At 39.4% G+C, this 20944-nt stretch overlaps 1 protein-coding gene across 2 annotated transcripts in view; it reads right to left on the reverse strand.

Moving 5' to 3' along the window:
- Window positions 1-11729: 11729 nt before the first annotated feature.
- Window positions 11730-20944, reverse strand: part of RSF1 (remodeling and spacing factor 1) — a 128077-nt gene continuing 118862 nt past the window's right edge. The window contains exons 16-18 of one of the 2 annotated variants that reach the window (XM_074216959.1): window positions 18979-19097; window positions 12198-12312; window positions 11730-11957 (exon numbers count right to left, since the gene is read on the reverse strand). In XM_074216959.1, the coding sequence (XP_074073060.1) occupies window positions 11758-11957; window positions 12198-12312; window positions 18979-19097 (434 nt within the window). In that variant the 3' untranslated portion in view covers window positions 11730-11757. Of the gene's footprint in view, window positions 11958-12197; window positions 12313-12901; window positions 13014-18978; window positions 19098-20944 lie in introns of those variants that run through there. The other variant, XM_074216961.1, reaches the window with a different exon arrangement.

Here is a 20944-nt window from a genome sequence, read left to right on the forward strand (position 1 = left end):
GGTTTTATTGCAAATACTCCACTCAGTAGTGAACCACCTATGTAGAAGGAGTTAATATTGTGATAAAACTTGTAAAGTCCCTTTCACCTGTAAGTTAATTCATTGTAAGGGATGATAATAGCTGTGTCCAACTTCGATTAATGAAATCAAAGATAGGGGAACTTTGTATATTTTCCTTATGTTGCTGTTTTGATCTAAACTTGTGGCCAGTCCATAGCTTAGCAAAAGTTATATTCCTGAAGAATCTAATTTTCTTAGAAGAATGAGTATATTTGGGTAGAAGTAAATTTATAAAACAATATTTAAAATCATAAGATTAAAGCTCTATACTGTTGTGACTGCTTTAAGAAATAGAATTTGAGAATGAAAATACAATGTTACTCTACTTGAAAATCTAATTGTTTTTAATGGCTGTTTCGAATTAATTTCTAATTGTTTTAAGAGAATTCTAAAAGCAATATTTTTTTTTTTGTTTAGAACCAGAAGGGATTTTATTTTTTTAGAAATATTTTATTTATTTTGAGTTTTACAATTTCCCCCCCATTCTTGCTTCCCCCAACCTCCACAGAAGGCATTCTGTCAGTCTTTACATTGGTATACATTGATCCCAGTTAAATGTGATGAGAGAAATCATATCCTTAAGGAAGAAAAAGTATGAGATATCAAAATTATATAATAAGATAACAGGTTTTGTTTTTTTTTCCTAATAGTAATAGTAATAGTCTTTGGTCTTAGTTCAAACTCCACAATTCTTTCTCTGGTATTCTCCATTGCAGATAGCCCGAAATTGTCCCTGATTGTTGCACCAATGGAATGTGCGAGTCCATCAAGGTTAATCATCACCCCCATGTTGATGTTAGGGTGTACTATGTTTTTCTGGTTCTGCTCATCTCACTCAGCCTCAGTTCCTGCAAATCGCTCCAGGCTTCCCTGAACTCCCTGGTTTCTAATAGAACAATAGTGTTCTATGACATACATATACCACAGTTTGTTAAGCCAGTCCCCAATTGAAGGACATTAACTTAATTTCCAGTTCTTTGCCACCACAAAAAGGGCTGCTATGAATATTTTTGTACAAGTGATGTTTTTACCCTTTTTCATAATCTCTTCAGTAGTGGTATTGCTGGATCAAAGGATGTGCACATTTTTGAGTGTAATTCCAAACTGCTCTCCAGAAAGATTGGATGAGTTCACAGCTCCACCAACAATGTATTAGTGTCCCAGATTTCCCACATCCCTTCCAACATTGATCATTGTCCTTTCTGGTCACATTGGCCAGTCTGAGAGGTGTGAGGTGGTATCTCAGAGATGCTTTAATTCCATATCTCTAATAAGTAAATGATTTGGACCAATTTTTCACATGACTATGAATTGCTTTGATTTCCTCATCTGTAAATTGCCTTTGCATATCCTTTGACCATATGTCAATTGGGGAATGGCTAAAAGCAATATTTTTAAACAAAACTAATAACTTAAACATTCTACTATAAATTTTTTAAATCCTGTTTCAAGAAACTTGGGATTATTTTCTTGTTTCTTTTTTATTTTGACTCCAAGTTTATTATTTTTGAGCTTTTATTTCTTTTTAGTTTTTGCAAGGCAATGGGGTTAAGTGGCTTACCCAAGGCCACACAGCTAGGTAATTATTAAGTGTCTGAAGCTGGATTTGAACTCAGGTACTACTGACTCCAGAGCCATTGCTCTATCCACTGCGCCACCTAGCCGCCCTAAGTTTATTATTTTTAACCGCAGTTCTTAGGTGCAACAGTGGAATTGAGTTGTGAGGTTATTTGGTAATAATATATTGTTGCCACTGGAATATTAGTCACCCTGTGGCATATTCTTTAGACTAAAAGTTTAGAGCTAAATCTCTTACCTGATTGTAGGAAATTGCTATTAAGGACCTCATGAGACTGAAAATTTGGCCTTCTGAGTTTGAAGTGCAGATATAAAGGAAATTTAGATTAGACCAATGACTACAAGACCAACAGCCCTATGCAGTTTCATGGATATTTATGGGTGATAAGCTTAATGAGAGAGGTTAGGGAAGCAATTTTTTCAATAAGTTCTGGGATTGGACTTTCCTAACTCGTTTTTCAAATATGACATTTGGAAATGTCTCACCTGGCAGATTTAAAAATCTGGCTTGGGGCGGCTAGGTGGCGCAGTGGATAGAGCACCGGCCCTGGAGTCAGGAGTACCTGGGTTCAAATCCGGTTGCAGACACTTAATAATTACCTAGCTGTGTGGCCTTGGGCAACCCACTTAACCCCATTTGCCTTGCAAAAACCTAAAAAATAAATAAAAATAAAAATCTGGCTCAAGGCATTTGGTCATCCATCCAGCCTTACCTGGAAACTGATATCTAAATGTAAAGATTGTTGCCTGTCTTATGTATTTGGTCCTTGTGATAAAATACTATTATCAGGTCAGGTGATTAGTGTAAAGGGGAAAAAAATATTCTAGTAGCCAGATAAGCTAACAGTGGAAACTGTTGTTGGCTTCATGCTTTTCAAAATGCTAAAGGGATATTTAAATAGTTCAACTACAATACGTACACAGAAGGATGACCTATGGCCTAGTTAAAAAAAACAAAACTTTTTATGTTTTTGTTAAATTTTTTCTGATTTCTTTTTGATTAATGGTCAAAAGATTTTATAAAACCACCTATTAGATAAACACTTAAAACACACACACACACATGCATACATACATACACATGATTATTCTTATGTAAGCTGTTTATTAGTGCAACATCTTCCAAATGGGGAGAAATAATGCCAAGTTTAAAATGAGTCTAAAAATTGGATTGCATAAAATTTGTTTTTTTAAAAATTTTTCTAGTTGTAAACCAAGTTCTTTGTGTGACAATTGGTCATAGGTTTTGACCTGAAATTTGTGCTGAGGCTGCATACAAGTAACCTGAATGTACTTGGAAAAAGCCTGATCATTGAAGGACTCCTGGAGATAACACAAGATATCAGACATCCAGAAGACAGAAGAAATGAACCAGAAGTTTATACCTGTATTTACTTTCTCCATCTTAATTATATCTGTTATTCCATCAAAGAGCCTGCCCCCTTTTGATCTTTATAATTTGCCCTTGATGCTGTAAATGCACTGCCCCTCCCCTCATAGACAGATATTGTTTACTGTCTGACCATTCTTCCAGCAACCCTAGATCTCATAGGGATGCTATTTTTTCCCCTTCTAAGATGCTCTTTGCATTTTCAATTGATCTAAAAGCTCAAACCCCAAAGTCCTTTCTAAACTCAAAACTCAAAAACAAGTTACCGCCCTCAAGGAAGAATGATCCTCAAAGATCAAATAATAGAATGGTATCCAGGCAAGTTTAAGGTTTTGTCTTCTCTTGTGAGGTCTATTCTGTTCCTCTCCCTTTGTCACTATATATTTTGTGATCTCACTCAGTTCAGAGACATCATTTTTTTTTGTTTTAGATTTTTGCAAGGCAAATGGGGTTAAATGGTTTGCCCAAGGCCACACAGCTAGGTAATTATTAAGTGTCTGAGATCAGATTTGAACCCAGGTACTCCTGACTCCAAGGCTGGTGCTTTATCCACTACACCACCTAGCTGCCCTGCAGAGACATCATTTCTAAGATGGTCTCCATTACCTAAAGGTGGTGGGTAAAATCCCAGAGAAAGAAACTTTCTAATCTATTTTTCTTTATTGTTATTGTTATTATTGTCATTTTAACTTCTATTGTAAGATTCAAATTTTAGGTTAATATCTATTCTCAACTGCCACAGCTGATTGGCTATGAAAGGTTAAAAAAGACAAATCTTGGGGGCAGCTAGGTGGAACAGTGAATACTGGCCCTGGAGTCAGGAGGACCCAAGTTCAAATCTAACCTCAGAAAATAATCACCTAGTTGTACAACCTTGGGCAAGTCACCTAACCTTTCCAAAAAAAAAAAAAAGACAAATCTGTACTCCAGGAAGCTGAATTTTCTATTAGTGGAAAAAGATTCCTTAGCATGTTATCACTAAGGCCTCCTATTTTATCAACCCTTGAATGGGTAAGCCTCTCTTAGATGCCCCATGGGGTTCTTTCCAGGGCCCTCTTCTATTCTATTCCAGTTGGTGATTTCATCAACTCCCATGGATTAAATCACTATCTCTGCGCCCACGACTGTCAAATCTAACCTACTCTAATTTCCATTATCTTATTGGTCTTTAGTTTTGCCCTACAGATTAAAGCAGAATAAGGCAAATTCCTTTCTTACCTGATAGCTTTCTGATTCCTGATGTGATCCCTAAGATTTCTTATCTATAGACTAAATATTCTCTTCAATTTATCCTATATTGTAAGATTTTCATTCAAATATCATTATGAAAATATTACATAGAGAATTCAATTGGGAAAACCATATGGGAAGGGGGAGAGATATCAGGGTGCTAGAGATGTTGAAAGACACACTTTTAGGATGCCCTAAGGCCCAAGAAGATGACATGCCACTGAATCAAAATTTCAAAGCTAGAAGAAATTTTGCTGATTATCAAATCCAATCACCTCATTTTTCCATAATTGGGGAAGGGGGAGAGGGAAGCTGGATGTGGAGTCAGAGGAGGTGGGTTCAAAGCTTGGCTCAACCTTTACTCCTTGTGCCTTTGGTTATGTTAGTTCACATGTCCGGGGTCTCAATTTCCTCTATTGTAGACTTGGATCTGATGGCCTCTAAGATACGTCCCTTCCAGGTCAAAGTCTCTGATAAAATGGTCCTTGTTTCCTCTCTGCTCAGTTGCCCTCTTCATTGAAAAAATCCCTACCACCACATTCCTGACCACAAGGCCATCTGAATGGATTGGTCTTGTTGAATAAAGGACTGAGGCATGCTGCAAAGATGGGAGGCAGAATAACAATGACCAAGCCCTTCAAATAGCTAAGTAAAATCAATGAACTAGCCTCATGGGCTTATGCAATGTGGAAAAATGTAGTGACTTTTAATGTTCACTTGGGTAACACAAAGAGCTTTCAAAAAGTCTCTGAAAAAAGGGGGCAGCTAGGTGGTGTAGTGAATAGAACACCAGCCCTGGAGTCAGGAGGACCTGAGTTCAAATCCAGCCTCAGACACTTAATAATTACCTAACTGTGTGACCTTGGGCAAGTCATTTAACCCCCATTGCCTTGCCAAAAAAAAACCCAAACCAAAAGGTCCAGCAATAGTAATATATATTTAAATTCTACAGTAATGAGCCATTAGAGAAATGCAATTTTAAAAAGCTGTGATTCTACCTAATTGGTTCTACCTATCAATTAGGCACTGATTGTTAAAAATGACAAAAATTCAATACTCAAGTAAAATTGGGCAAAATGGGATCAATTTAACATTGCAAAGGATAGCTTGGCGGTGTGGTGTGGTGAAGTCAGGAGGAACTGAGTTCAAATCTCAGATAATATTTCCCTAGCTATGTGATCTTAGGCAAGTCACTTAACCCCATTGCCTTGCAAAAGCCAAATATATATATATATATATATATATATACATATACACACACACACACACACACACACATTGCAGGTGAAGTTGTGAACTGCTAGAATCAATTCTAAAAGCAACATAGAAACATACAATGTGAGCAACAAAATTGTTCACACCCTTTAACTTTTAACATAATCCCTGGGACTACTCCTACATGGAAAATACCTTAAGGGTATTATAGACAGAAAAATAAAAGAAGACACAAGAACAAATAGAACAATTTTTGTTACTTCTCTGTTAAAAATAATATTCACAGTTTTAAAATACTGAGTAACAGAAGTTTACAGTTTCACATACAACTTAATCTTTTTTTCCTAGTTGGTTAAATATATTTGCTGACAGATCTTAAAAGTATAATAAAACATTTGAAAAATATCTCCACTAAAATACCCAATGAATTACTCAAATTAACAATGGCCATATTATGCTCAAAGACTCCAATCAGATGCTGCACTCTGGAGACTCCCTCCAATATCAGTCCAAAACTCTGCATATAGTTCATTGCTGAATTGGACAATGAGCATGAATTATTGTTGTCATTTTTTCCAGTTGTTGTTGACTCTTTGCTGAACTCAAGAAGATAAATCTTCCTGACTCCAGGTCCGGCCAAGTTAACTGCTCATATATAAGTGTATATAAGATCTGTGAATAAAAAGTTCAATTCATCTCTCACTCCACCACATTTATTTCTTTTATAGATAACAAGAGGCTATTATTTACTTCATTCCTTTCTTACCTGCCTAAATCACTGAATAGGTGTTGCCTCAGTCAAATTGAGACCTAGGAAAGACCTGAGATTGATAGGCAAGGGTTTTCCATTGCATCCAGAATCATCATCAATCATCCTGATCCATATCCGGTCACTGGACCCCAATAGTTGTGAAGGAGAAAGTGAGACTGGTGACATAGCACAACCTTCCCCCACCCCCCATGCCCAAATCCAATTCACTTTGAAGTCATGGCATCACCTCCCTGATGTCTGGTCTTCTTCAGGAATGAAGGACAGGAAGGGGTGGCTAGGTGGCACAGTGGATAGAGCACCGGTCTTGGAGTCAGGAGTACCTGGGTTCAAATCTGACCTCAGACACTTAATAATTATCTAGCTATGTGACCTTGGGCAAGCCACTTAACCCCTCTGCCTTGCAAAAAACTTTAAAAAAAAGACAAACAACATTTATAATTGGTGTTTAATGTTAGTTTACTGACCAGTTTCCACAGTCCCTTCTAAATTTGAGATTTTGTGATTTTATGTGTTGCGCATGCTAGATTCTGGGGGAATCAGAATTAAAACATTTTGTATGAAAATAGTTTAAATTGATTTAGTACTTTGTGATTTTTTTAAAAAACATACTCCTCATGGCAACTCTAATCAGACAAAGAAGTATTATCCCCATTTTACAGAGGAAAATATTGAGGATAAAGGTTGTATCAAAGCTGGGATTCAAACCCAGGTCTCTCAAAGTTCTCCCCCCCTCCTTGAAATTGAGGTTATTTTCATCTTTAGGGATGAATTTAAATATGAGGGTAATAAATAGTGGTCATAAAACCCACTATCTAAAGAGCAGTTCTTGGCACCAATATGGATGTATGTATAGTAAAGATGTGACATTTTTCTTTTTCTTTTTTTTTTTTGCAAGGCAAATGGGGTTAAGTGGCTTGCCCAAGGCCACACAGCTAAGTAATTATTAAGTGTCTGAGACCTGATTTGAACCCAGGTACTCCTGACTCCAGGGCCAGTGCTTTATCCACTGCACCACCTAGCCGCCCTGTGACATATTTTTCAAGGCATTTGAGTCTTTTATTATTATTATAAACCAATTCTCTGTAAAGTGCCAAGAGTTTGTCAGGAAGGCACTTGGCAGGGAAGGCTTCAAGGTGAGCAATAGGGAGTTCTAAACTAAAACTAAAATATACCAAACTTTTTAACCTCTTAAAATACTAGCCTCTGCTACTGTTAGACACATTTCTAGAGCTCCATAGGGACAGAATCCCTTCTGAATGAGATCTTTAGTTCCCCAAGGCCCACCAGGACTCTTGATTCTACTAAGAGGAATGTGAAGATGAATGAGATAGGCCTTGTCTTCAAGAAGCATAAACTCTAGAACAAAAAATGAAATGGACATGTGATAGGACCAGCATTTCTCATCAATGGAAGTTAATTTTCCCTAAGGCAGCTAAGCTTCCTTCAGGCCCCACTTAGCCCCTGTCTCCTTTGTCTCTTCATGGTCTTAGCAAAACATGGTAAGTCCCATCCACAGGGAGTTGGGCTCCTCTGAAGACTACATGGGCTGAACACCCTGCCCTTCTGAATGACACTGCCGCAGAAGCCATGTTCCACTATCCTTGTTGCATATCCCGGCTAAAGTAAAGCAGAGTAAACTTCTTGTTAACAATTCAAGGGTTTATGACTAAAATTGAACATTGCTGGCAGAAAGCTTGTCCGACACGGGGTAAAAGGTGGGCCCCATGATCTGAGGACCCTAAACCACAGGGAGGTGCTTCAAGATGCAGAGCAACCCCCTCCTGGCCATTGAAGGCTCAGACCATTGAGCTCAGAAGGAAAAATAACTTCTAGTCATGCTTTCCCTTTCTGTCAGAAGACGTGGCATAGAAGCTCCCTTTCCGTGAGGGGGAAGGATGGCTGCCCAGGTGAGCCTGACCTGGTCCACCCTTTCCCAGCTGCCTCCTCTGCTTTGCGTTTATTCCTCTAAGCACAGATGACCATAGGCCTGGGATAGGTAACCTTATGAGTCTGAGAGGCTAGAGGCCACAGGGCCCTTCATTTGTTGCTAGGAGCCCAATAGTGGGAGAAGGAGCAGACCCAATGGTTCTAGCAGCAGACACAAGAATGAAAGAAGTACCTATAGAGAGGGCTTGGGGTTACACAACACACGAGAGGGAGAGATTACAGGATTCAATCAGGCTCCAGGCTCTTAATAAGCAAACACCAGGGACCCTGCCAAAGGCAAGGGATACGAGCCGGGTGTGAAAGGCTCCGGCCTCAAGAAGCTTCTGTTCTACTGGGAGAAACACAGATGCCTGTATGCACGTGTGTGGTTCATATATAAGTCAACCAGATAATTTTGTTGAGGCATCAGGAAACGCCTCCCAGCACTTAAGCCTAGTTTTGAAGAAAGCCAGATTAATTTTAAGATGTGTAGGTGAGGGAATGTGTTGATGGCTGCTTGAGTTTCAGTTAGAAAGTCAGTTAAGACTAAAATAACCTCAACTCTGGTGACCCTCTAGCTGAAGGCTTTCCATGGAACTCTGATTTGATAACACAACTAAATCATTCGTGGCCTCACTTGTTGATAGCCCTGTCCGGAACTTCTTGACCTGGGTTACATCCTACCAGGTTACATCCTGACCAAATTAGAGTTACATCATTGTTTTTATCCTGTATGATAATTTTGCAGTTTTCTGCTATAAAGAACTACTTGATACTACCAATAAACAGTTCTGCTAGTTGTCCTGCTAGCACCCCCACATGAATGTTTCTTTTCTCTCCTGAGCTGAATGAATCCCTTGGTGGATGGGGGAACTCAACAGGAATGCATTCTAAACATGGGGGGGGCAGCTTGGAGATGAGAAATGGAATGCCTTATGTATGTGGAAGGGTACAGAGGCCAGTTTGACTTAGATGCTGAGAGCATGAAGAACAACAACCTGTGTACAGCTAGAAGGGAAGGTTGGGGACATGCTGGGAAAGGCTTTGTTGGCCACACAAAGGAGTTCAAGGTTGTCTAAAGGGTAACGGGAAGAGCACTGGAATTTATGGAGTAGGGGAGTGATATGGTCAGACCTGCATGAGCAGGTTTATGGACCTACTGAATGGGGTCATCAAGATAGCTTCAAATCATCTCTAGAAGGAGGACACTCACTTTGCATCACCCCAGAGGGCAGAACAAGGACTGACTGTGGTTTGAAGGCCCAGTCAGACCACTTCAGGCTTGGTGAAAGGCAAAGCTTCCAAATATGAATGAGGGGGCTGTTTCCCAACCTTTGCTTGGTCTTCAAGCAAGGCCTGGATAACCACGTGCTTGGGACGTTGTAGGGAGCATCCTCTTTGGGGTAATGATTGGGTAATATGGCCTCCAAAGTTTCTTTCAACTCTGAAATTCTGTGAAATAAATGTGAGCTAGGGAGGGTCTTTAATGCCAGCTGAGAAATCTACATCCCAGCCTGAAGATATTGGGGAACCATTATGGTGGAGTAGGAGAGAGGGGAGCAAGAACCTTGCAAACCTCTGGCATTATGGGCAAGTCACTCAATTCCTCTGAGTCTCAGTTTCTTATCTAGAAAATGAGGATTGTACTACTTAAGTAAATTAAATTAAAAACTACTTAACCACAGAGTTATTATGAGGAAAAATAAGATACTATAACATATAACATTTTGTGAGCCTTAAAGTATTATATAAATTATTGTTGCATCTTTATAGGAGGGAAGGGCCAATGGTTATTCATTAGGAACATTAATTTTTTTTTAATTAAGCATTTATTTTAGGTGGTACAGTAGATAAATACTGGGCCTGGTGTCAAAAAGATCTGAGTTCAAATTCAGCCTCAGGCACTAGTTGTGTGAACCTGGGTATGGCCCTTAACCTGTGTGCCCCAATTTCATCAACTGTAAAATAGGGATAAAACTGGCACCTGTCTCTTAGATTAGTTGCGAGGAGCAAATGAAATACCTGTAGATCACTTAGTATAATACCTGCCAAATAAGAGGTACTTAGAAAATGTTCCCTTCCTCCCTCCTTCCTTCCCCCCCTACCTTTTCTTCCTCTTCCATCCCCCCTTCCTCTTCCTTCCTTCTTTTTATCCCACACAAATAAAGCCAATTCCTTCATTAGATATATTTAAAAATGTATATTCTATATTAAGTCTTTCAAAGTTTTTTTAAAAATAAAATTGTTATCATTGTTCTGGTTTCTGTTCATTTCATTCTACAGAAACTCATACAGGTCTTTCTAGTTTTCTTTGAAACTATCCATCCATTTTGTAATTTCCTATTGAGGAATACTATTCCATTACATTTATAAATGAGGTATCTAGGTAACAGAGTGGATAGACTACTAGGCCTGGAGTAGGAAACAGCAAACCATTCCAGTATCTTTGCCAAGAAAACTCCCAAAAAGTGTCACAAAGAGCCAGGGATGACTGAAATGACTAAACAATATTAACATATGTATTTATAAATAGGTGAGGACTACTTTAATTTCAAGGTTTTTGTTATTATAAAAAGAGCTACTATAAATATTTTTGTATATAGTTTTCCTTTTCCTTTCTTTGATCTTTTTGGATATAGATCTAGGAGTATTATTGCTGAATTAAAAGTCATGCAAAGTTTAATTACAGTACATTAATGCAACTTTTCCCAAAGCACCTCTAACATATCATCTTCCCCTTTGGTCATTTTGCCTATTTGATGAGTCTGAGGTAGAATCTCGGATGATTGCTTTTGCTTGCATTTTTCTAATTCAAAGTAGTTTGGATTATTTTTACCATGTCCAGTTTGTTTTCTGTGATTCTCTCTATTCCTTGTTTGATCATGAACCCTTCCCCTGTCCACAGATCAGAAAGGTAATTTCTGCCTTGGAGCTCTAATGTGCTTATAAAGTTACAATAGTCACATATCCAGTTGGAGTTCATCTTGGTATATTTTGGTATGAGATATTTGTCTCTACTTCTTTTCTACCAGACAACTTTCTAGTTTTCCCAGGTTAAGGGAGTTTAAGAGAAACAGATGAATATAGGAAGTTGGATGTTGTTGTGGATAGCATACTGCTCTTAGAATCAAGAAGAATTCAATTCAAGTCTGACCTCAAATCTGTGACCCTTGCCAACTCACTCCATCTCTTCCTGACTGTTTCATTTGTAAAATAAGGATAATAATAATAATACCCACCTCCCTGAGGATCAAATAGGTAACATCTGTAAAGTCATTTTGCAAACCTTAAAACTCTATAAATGCTAGCTATTATGAATAGCAACGAGAGCTTCAGAGGCTCCTCTGCTTCAATGATCCAGTAGGACACAGGAATTTATTGGCATATGAAACAGCCTCTTCTTGGGCTGTGGCTGAAGCAATTATGCCTGAGGTAACTTCCTGGCTTCCTTTTCAGTCAATTATCGCTACTCCGGTCAAGGTACACTTGTCAAATTTTTCTCTTCACCTTAATTTTAAAAACCTCTCTTACACACAGGCAAACTATACAAGTTTTTGTCATTTATTTAAAAAAATTCAGATTTGTTTTATAAAGAATCTCTCGTCTCAGAAAGTAACACAAAACACTTGGAAATGGTAGCATCTCCTGGACCACCATTTTTGTTTTCAGTCCCCTCCCTTACAGCCATCATTTGGGAAGATACTCTTGTGGAGAAGAGGCCAGCCATCCTCACCAATGGCCAAACGCAAGGCAGGCAATCCAGCCCAGTTGAAGCAGCAAGGTACCCTGAGGGGGGAAAGGGAGAAATCATGGGCCAGGCAAGTCAAAGCACCACCCCCTTAACCACCGCCGTCCCCTCAGTCGGGACTCTGACCCAAAGAGTCTTGGGACTAGCAGGACCCCCCCCCCCATCACCAGACTGGTTTCCAGCCCAGTCTGCACTGGGAAGAGATCATTACTGGGGGGAGAGAGCATTGTGGAGAGGAAGCCCACCTTCCCTCAATATCACCAGCAGCAACTACTGACCAGATGCTACCAATGTGGCAGTACTTCCCAGTCCCTCCAGTCCTGCTCCTGGATCAGCTCCTCCAATCATCCTTTGCAGTAGCAACGCCCAAGGAAGAGGCCAGTCACCCCACAACTGTTGATCAGAACAGGTAAGTCAGCCTTGAATCTGCAAGGTGCCCTGAGGGAGAGGTAGAAAGACCAACTCCCAACAATTCCCTTAACTACCATCTTCCCACCTGAACTCAAGAACCCTGGGAATCGATGGTAATGCCAACAGTCCATCATCATGGAAAGCAGCTCTGTAAGTTGTAGGCTGGCAAAAGCCCCAGCTACTAAACACCCAGAAAGGAAGGGCCTTGCCTCCAAAGTCTATGGCTCCACATCAAAAAATGATAGGATTTTATCTGTGGAAGTTATAGGCATCATCGTCTGCTTTGCTGCTGCACCCTAAGGACTGCAAGATCTCTCCATCTGACATGCAGTGGAAACCCTCCATAAATATTGTCTTCCCCACACCCAATCTCCTTAGAGTATGAACTCTCTGAGAGCATAAACTTCCTACTTTTCTATTTATATCACTAGGACTTAGGACAATGTTTTGTATATAGTAGGTGCTTAATAAATGCTTCAGAGAGAATTTGCTATTCAAAACATATTTATACACATTATTTATACTTACACAAACAGACACACATAGCCATATACATATATACTGCAAAATTGACACAAAAAAATTGTCTTTCCTACTGGTTTGCTTCAACTTCTATCTAAATCCTAGGTCTTCTTCAAGATGCCATCTAGCTTGTCACAAACATTGTGGAGATATTTGCCACCCTTGGAGAAAAAGAAAAAAGTAATAGGAACATCGATATAGAGCTGAAAGGAACCTAGAGGTCATCAAGTCCAATTCTTTCATGTTATAGATGAAGCAGAGATGATAAGGAATTGCCCAAGGATCACACTGCTAGTTTAGTGTCAGTTGGATTTGAACCCAAGTCTTCCTGACTCCAAAGCTCTAGCCACTATCCCACCTGGTTCCCATATTAATATTTTGCTTTTTAATTAAAATAAATTTCAAATTAAATATAATTGAAATTAAGAGATACATTGAGTACTGATATACCTATTTCCCTAAGAAACACTATTGAGTTGTCTTTAATTTTGAAAGTGATTATAAGAGTGGAATCATTTTAGAAGTAGCAGGGACCAGAGCCATCACTTAGCTTCAACCTTTCATCTGACAAGATAAAGTAGCATGACCCAGGATATAAAGAACCCTAGCTTTGATGGTCTGCTTAGAGGACAAAATAAGGAGGAAGAGAATAGTGAATAGACATCGACTTAAGTCTAATGAAAACCTTTCCAATGCTTACAGGTGTCCGGAAGTGGATTGGTCAGCCTAGAAAAAATCAACTTCCAAAAAAAAAAATCAGCTTCCAATAAGAGTCTTTAAGTAGTGATCCTTTAAGTGAGGATGTCAAGATTGGATACATGTTTTAGGACAGAAGAGTTTCTGAGGGTCCTTCCATTCTGATTCTGAGGATAAAAACTGAGATGCATTTTTTTTTTGCAAGGCTATGTGACTTTCCCAAGGTCACAACAGCTAGGTAATTATTAAGCCAGATTTGAACTCAGATCCTTCTGACTCCAGGGTTGGTGCTCTAACTAGCAGTTCCTGAAGGTAAGAACTGAGAAAAGACTTTTGGGACCTTGACAAGAGAAGCAGAGGTGATTGTTGAACAAGACTGTTTTAGCTTAGGGAGTAAATGAGGATTGAGTAAATTGAGGGAAAAAAAGTTACTACCAAAACTATGTATATTTTGGACCTGAAAACTAGGTGGCCAAAATGCCTGGTTCCTGTTTCTATTATATAAATGCTTCATTCCAGGTGGCTCACTTTCTGGGAAAGTTTCTGAATATTGAGAAATTTAGAATACCAATAGTATGAATGGGTAACTCCTGTTTTATGTACCATATTTTTGTATATGTTAACTAAATGGTCAATTGCTCTTCTATAGATCCAAAATCTAGATTAGGCTCCAAAACATTTCAGAAAAATGTACAAGACAACTACAATAATTAAATGAAACCTGATATCTTTGTGATCTCAATTTCCTTTAGTGGGTCACTGTCAATCTCTAGCCCCAAGAGCTAGGTCTCAGGTACTTCTCTCTTTCTACATTCTATCTTTTGATAATCTGATGGGTTTAATGACCACTCCTATGCTGGTGACTTCTAAAATTTTCATTCAGTTCTAAGAGGAATCCTGAATTCTAGACCTATTTCAAGCTGCTTGTTGGAAATCTTCTGGTAACTCAAACTCAACATGTTAAAAAACATCTTCCTCATTAAATTAGCTCTCTTCCCGGGTCCCCCATTTTTGGTGAGGCCTCATATCTTTCAATTAACTCAGGCCACTAATTTCAAAGCGATCTTTAACTTTTCCTTCTCTCTCACTCTTCAGAGCCAGTCCCTCCTTTTTCTAAAAAAAAAAAAAAGCTCTTAATAAGCACAACAAATGCAGACTGAAGTTGCCCAAGTCACTGTGTAACTTATTCCACACCTTACAGTGAATAACTTAAGGTATTACACTAAAGGTTTCTGTAAGTACTGATTAAAATATCTAAGCTCCCTAATCTTTGCACACTAAAGTAGATTGGCATATTAAATAAATTAAGTTGGTGCAGCTGCTCCTCTCAGCAGTTCAGAGAGCTAGGACAACACTAGGAGACCTGCTATGGACAATACTGTCCACATCCAGAGGAAGAGAAACGAAACCAAACCAAAAAAGACCCCCTACAGAATCTGAAAGAAAACTACATTCACTTTGAAAAAAAATTTCTCTCATGTTTTTCTTTCCTATCTCATGATTTTTCTTTCTTTTCTCTTAATCCTAATTCCTCATACAGAAAATGACTAATCTATAAACATGTCAACCACAAATGTGCATGTATGACATTCACCAGACTGGTCGCTGCTCAGGGGAAGGGGATGGGAAGGGAGGGTGGAAGGAAATTATGTGTAATTTAAAAATCTGCATATGCGTGTGGATGAATGTGGAAAACCATTCATAATAGGAAATTGGAAAAATAAAATATCAATTGGAAAAAAATTTAAAATAAAAAAATAAAATAAACTAAGTACTCATTTCCTATATAGTGCTATATATCTACTTATCCAAAAAGCAATTGTTCCCTTTCACGGGGGGGGGGGGGGGGGGGGGGGGGGCCGCAAAAGAAGAAGAAAAAGGAGGAAGAGGAGGAGAAAAGGAAGACAAAGAAAAAGGACTTTACATAAATGTGATGTGTCCCTGTACAAAACTATGCAGCTTTTTAAATCTTTTACATATTGCCAATGGCCAAATGTACATTCTTTTCTGTGCTACATCTGAGTTAATATTGCAGAACTAATGAGTCTTAAAAGATGCTGTTATACAAAAAAAAATGCTATTTTCAATTTTGTCTACAAGATACTTTAAGTTACAAAAACAAAATCTTAGGAAATAAAAGACTGAATAAAATCTGTTATAGAAATACATCATCCTTTCCTTTCCCTTTCAATATAATAAGTAGCTCTGTTCTTCACAGACAAATAATGTAAATTTGATGAAAACCCAATCTGTAGAGCATATCTCTTGGTCTACTGCCTGGCCATTCTGTCATATTCTGCTCTGTTAACCATGTACTGAGTGGCAATACTTCCCACCAGGAGGTCAGCAGAGTTGCAGTTAGTGGAAAGGAGTTAGTCTCCACTGGTCCTTCAGAATATCCAAACAGATCCTTTAGTTATTGATATGACAGTGAGAAATTCTTGTCCGGAAGGTAACTTTTAAAGGCTTGAAGGATATTCTGCTGTAAAGGTTCATGTCAAGGCAGAAAACATAGCCCCCCCATGGACTGATTCTGGAGGTCCCCAGAATAGTTGCTCTCCTTCATAAATGGTATCACTACAGTACCTTCTTTAACCAGATCTAGAAGAGCATTCTAGATCTACTTCTTTCTCTTACATATATAGCAACATCTTCACCTTGATCCTAAAACATTTGCTCCAGTTAATATTCTATTTACAAACATTTATGAAATGCCAATGGTGTGAAGACTGTAAAGGTAAAAAATAAAACAATGCTTATGGTTCACATTCTACCAGGGAAGTAAAATGTGCACATATGAATAGATTCAAAAAGATCTAAGAAGAAAATAAATTTATGGTGATTTCAGAATGGGTGAAGGCACTGACAGCTGGGGGAGGGTACAGATCTGAAAAAGACTGAATTTTGAAGTAGATTAGGGATGCTAAAAGAGCTGACAAGGTGGCAGAAGGGCTGTGATTTATAATAAGCCCAGAAATGAAGACTGGAGCCAGGGTGTGGAGGGTTTTAAACTTTTTGAGCAGGAGAGTGGCATGGTTAGATCTGTGCTTCAGGAAATCACTCTGAGAACAGAATGGAGTTTGGATTAGGGAGAAGAGAGTCCTGAAGAAGGGAAACCAATTAGAAAGCTATTGTCCAGATGAAAAGTGGGAAGGTAGGAGCGGCTAGTTGGCGCAGTGGATAGAGCACTAGCCTTGGAGTCAGGAGTACTTGGGTTCAAATCCGGTTTCAGACACTTAATAGTTACCTAGCCGTGTGGCCTTGGGCAAGCCACTTAACCCCATTGCCTTGCAAAACAATCTAAAGAAAAAAAAAGTGGGAAGGTCCTGAACTGGGGGGGGGGGGGTTTGTTTGCTGAAAGCTGAGAAAGGAGGAAGATCTAAGAATTATTAAAAGAGATTGGTTTCATGTGACTTGGCAACTGATTAAATATGGGGGGATGGGGGGAGAAAGGAGATTTGAGGATGACCCCCAAGTTGTGAACCTGGGTGCCTGGAAGGATGGTTAAACCCTTGAGAAAGTGAGGGAGAGAGAGGTTTTTGGGGAAAGAGGAGTTCTGTTTTAGCCACATACAGTCTGAGATATCTATGGGACACCTATGTCTACTAAGTAACTGGCTATGCAGGAGAGGTACACAGGAGAAAATAGGGCTGGCTACATAGATATGTTATTTGTGTTATTTATAAGTTCAGTTGTTTGGTTGTGTCTGATTCTGTGACCTCAATTGGGGCTTTCTTGGCAGTGGTTTGCCAGGGTCACACAGTTAGTGAGGGCCTGAGGTTGGACTTGAACTCAGTCTTCTAGATACCAGGCTCACCACTTTATCGACTGACCCATCTAGTTCAAATCATTTGTACAGTAATGGCTGAAATCACCAAGAAAAGAAATTATCACTAAAACCAGTGAGGGATCTCAAACTCAGAATGTTCGAAACAGAACTCGGCACTTCCCCTTGCCCCCTCACCTTCCTATCTTCCAAACTTTCTTCATTTCATTGCCATGCCATCTTCCCAGTCACCCAGGCTTGTAATCTGAGTATCCTCAACAAATCTTGAGTCAGTATCTCTCCTTTTTTCATCTCTCCCATGGCCACCACTCTTGTTCAGGCTCTTACTACCCCAATCCTGGGTCATGGTCTTTTAAGTGGTCTCTCTGCCTCAAATGTCTCCTCATTCCAGGCTAATGTCTGCTCAGCTGCAAAAGTGTATTTTCCTAAAGTAGAGGTCATGTCACCCCCATATGCTATAAATCCCAGTGGTTCTTCATTACTTCAGGATCAATTATGACATCCTGTTTGGCACTCACAACATGAGCCCTTCCAACTTTTCCCATCCTCCTACACTTCACTCCTCCTCCAAGTACTCCTCCCTATCATAACATTCCATATGCCAGACCCATTTTTGCCTGCACTGTCCCCCTTTTTCACTGCTGTCCTTTGCCCTGTTCAGAATCTTATTGTTGTCAGCCCCTGAACTCTAGTCACCTCATTTTCTTCCATAACGATTTTCACTCCAGCCTAAACTCTACCTTGATCCTTGGTTACTTTTTACCATTATCCCAAATTATTTTACCCCAAAAAATCCTGTGCTCTGAAATTTTACTCTGAGACCACAATCTTCTGAACAGCTACTTCTCCAACTTCTTCACTTAGCCTAAACAACTTTTTGTATTTAATGTACCCCAAGCCCACATTTTAATGCAAACAAATATAAATGTCCAGAACAGAGGGAAGGCTTCCTACAGAAGGGGTTTGACCTGAGACTGGAGGAAGGCATGGAAGCTAGTGAGCAGGAAGAACTTCCTAGGTACCAGGGGGAAGGGAAATGGGAAACAACCACTGAAAAAACAGGATTCAAGAGTCAGGAGAGTAAGTGCTGAGGATAAGCAAGAAGAAAGGAGGGGAGAGTCAGGAGGACCTGAGTTCAAATTTGACCTCAGACACAATACTTACTCAGCTATGTGACCTTGGGCAAGTCATTTAACCCCATTGCCTTGCAAAGATCAAAAAAAAAAAGAAGCAAGGAGGTCAGTGTCACAAGATGCACAGGGGAGTGAAGTGTGAAAAGAAGGGAAAAAGGAGGGGCTAGGGTTTGAAGGGCTTTGAACTCCAATTAAGAGGATGTTGTTTTTATTCAGGGACCAAGGGGAAACTAGGCAGCTAGGTGGTGAGGTGGACAGAGCATTTAGACTCCTCCTTTAAGAGTTCAAATCCAACCTTAGTCTTATATCAGCTATGTGACCCTAGGCAAGTCACTTAACCCTGTTTTCCTCAATGTAAAATTGGAAATAACAAACCATTCTAGTATCTTTGCCAAGAAGATCTCAAATAGGGTCATGAAGAGTCAGATAAAACTCAATCGACCCAACAACAACAACAACAGGAAACCGCTAGAGTTTGAGTTAAAGGGTGGTGTGCTTTAGGAAACTCACTTTGGCAGCCGAGTAGAAGATGGACTGGAGTGAGAAGAGACTCGAGGCAGGTAGACCCACCAGCAGGACATTGCAATAGTCTAGATATGAGGTGATGAGAACCTGCAGCAGGACGATAGCTGTGTGAGTGAAGAGAAGGGAACATTTATGAGACCTTGGAAAGATGGACTTGACAAGACTTGGCTACATAATAGATTGGTGTGTTGAGTTAAGGGAGTCAAAAATAGCAATTAGTTTGTGAGCCATTGTGTTCTATTTTGGATATATTGACTTTGAGATGTCCTTGGTATGTAAAAAACAAAAAAACAGTTGGTGATGCAAGACTGTCTTGGAATCATCTGCAGAAGGATGATAACTTGAGAGATTTGGGGGGAGGGGGACGGGAACACCATGATTATAAGACCTGCATTTCCTCAATGTTCTTTATTCTCCAAGTCATCATTGCTATTCTGGCCTCTTTTTAAGCTGGTTTATCCAAATTCTGTCCTTTGTCTTTAATCACTATCACTGTACATGCCTTGACAATATTCAGTGCTGACACTCCTGTCATCTGTCTTTTCTGGTTCTTGTATACCTCAGCCACTACTGGATAAAGTCACAAAATTGAGCAGATGGGGTCTATTAAAAATTTATAGTATCTACCCTCATCTAGGTTCACAAGATTAAAAAGAAATCCCTTCATTCTTTTTTAATCAACTTTATCTCTTTTAGGCTTGTTTAAAATGTCCTTATCTCTCTTCAAGTCAAATCAATCCTATCCCCCTCTTCTCAGCAGATGATTTCACTTCTGACCTAATGGAAAATTTGAGGCATTTTCTATGTGACTTCCCTCATATTCCCTTACACCTTTTATCTGTCCTTTCTTTCTTCTGGCCTCTGAGGATAAGAAAGTCTTTCTCTTTCCCAAACTTAATCTTTCAAATTTTATTTCTTCCTCCTGTTGAGACATAATTTTTTCAATTAATCTGAAATTTCTTCCTCTTTTTAGGTACCTTTCCCATTATTTGTTCATGTCTCAATACTATTTTTTTTTTGCAAGGCAATGCAGTTAAGTGGCTTGCCCAGGGCCACACAGCTAGGTAATTATTACATGTCTAAGGCCACATTTGAACTCAGATCCTCCTGACTCCAGGGCTGGTGCTCTATCTACTGCGCCACCTAGCTGCCCCTTCAATACTATTTTTTTAAGGTTTTTTGCAAGGCAAATGGGGTTAAGTGACTTGCCCAAGGCCACACAACTAGGTTATTATTAAGTGTCGGAGACCAGACTTGAACTCAGGTACTCCTGACTCCAGGGCCGGTGCTTTATCCACTGCGCCACCTAGCCACCCCTTTCACCTTTATCTCCTCTGCCAATTCCCTTTCCAGTTACAATACACAATTAATCCATGTCCTTACCATGCCCTCCTCAAACCCTTCCCATCTGTGGCTTACCATCCTACCACTCTACTGGATCTGTTCTTACCAAAAATCCACTAAATTTGATGGGCTTTTTCCTCAGTCCTCATACCCTTTGAACTCTACAATACTAGATGCCCCTGACAACTCATTTGTTACTATGGCTACACCCCCCCCCCCCCCGCTCTATCTTGACATATCTGTACAACTTCTTGGTTTTTACAGGTTTAATGTCTTCCTTTTAAACCCTCTGAGTGATCTCATGTACTTCACTGGGTTTGTCATCCTTATGCAAATGAATCTAAATCATATATTCAGCCCAATTCCTTTCACCATCATCCCCAACTTTATTCCCACAACTGACTCAAATTCACTTTATCCAGAACTGAACCTGCCCCTTCCTCTCCATCTTCTCGTTTTTGTTGATGGCATCACCACCATCTTTACAGGTACCCATGTTTGAAATGTTGGTGTCATCTTTAATTCTTGCCTAATCTTACATCCATACATCTCTTATATCTTTATACCTTTGGGTACCATTAACCAGGTATCCATCATTCATTTTTTA

Source organism: Macrotis lagotis, chromosome 1, assembly GCF_037893015.1.
Source record: "Macrotis lagotis isolate mMagLag1 chromosome 1, bilby.v1.9.chrom.fasta, whole genome shotgun sequence".
Taxonomy (NCBI): domain Eukaryota; kingdom Metazoa; phylum Chordata; class Mammalia; order Peramelemorphia; family Peramelidae; genus Macrotis; species Macrotis lagotis.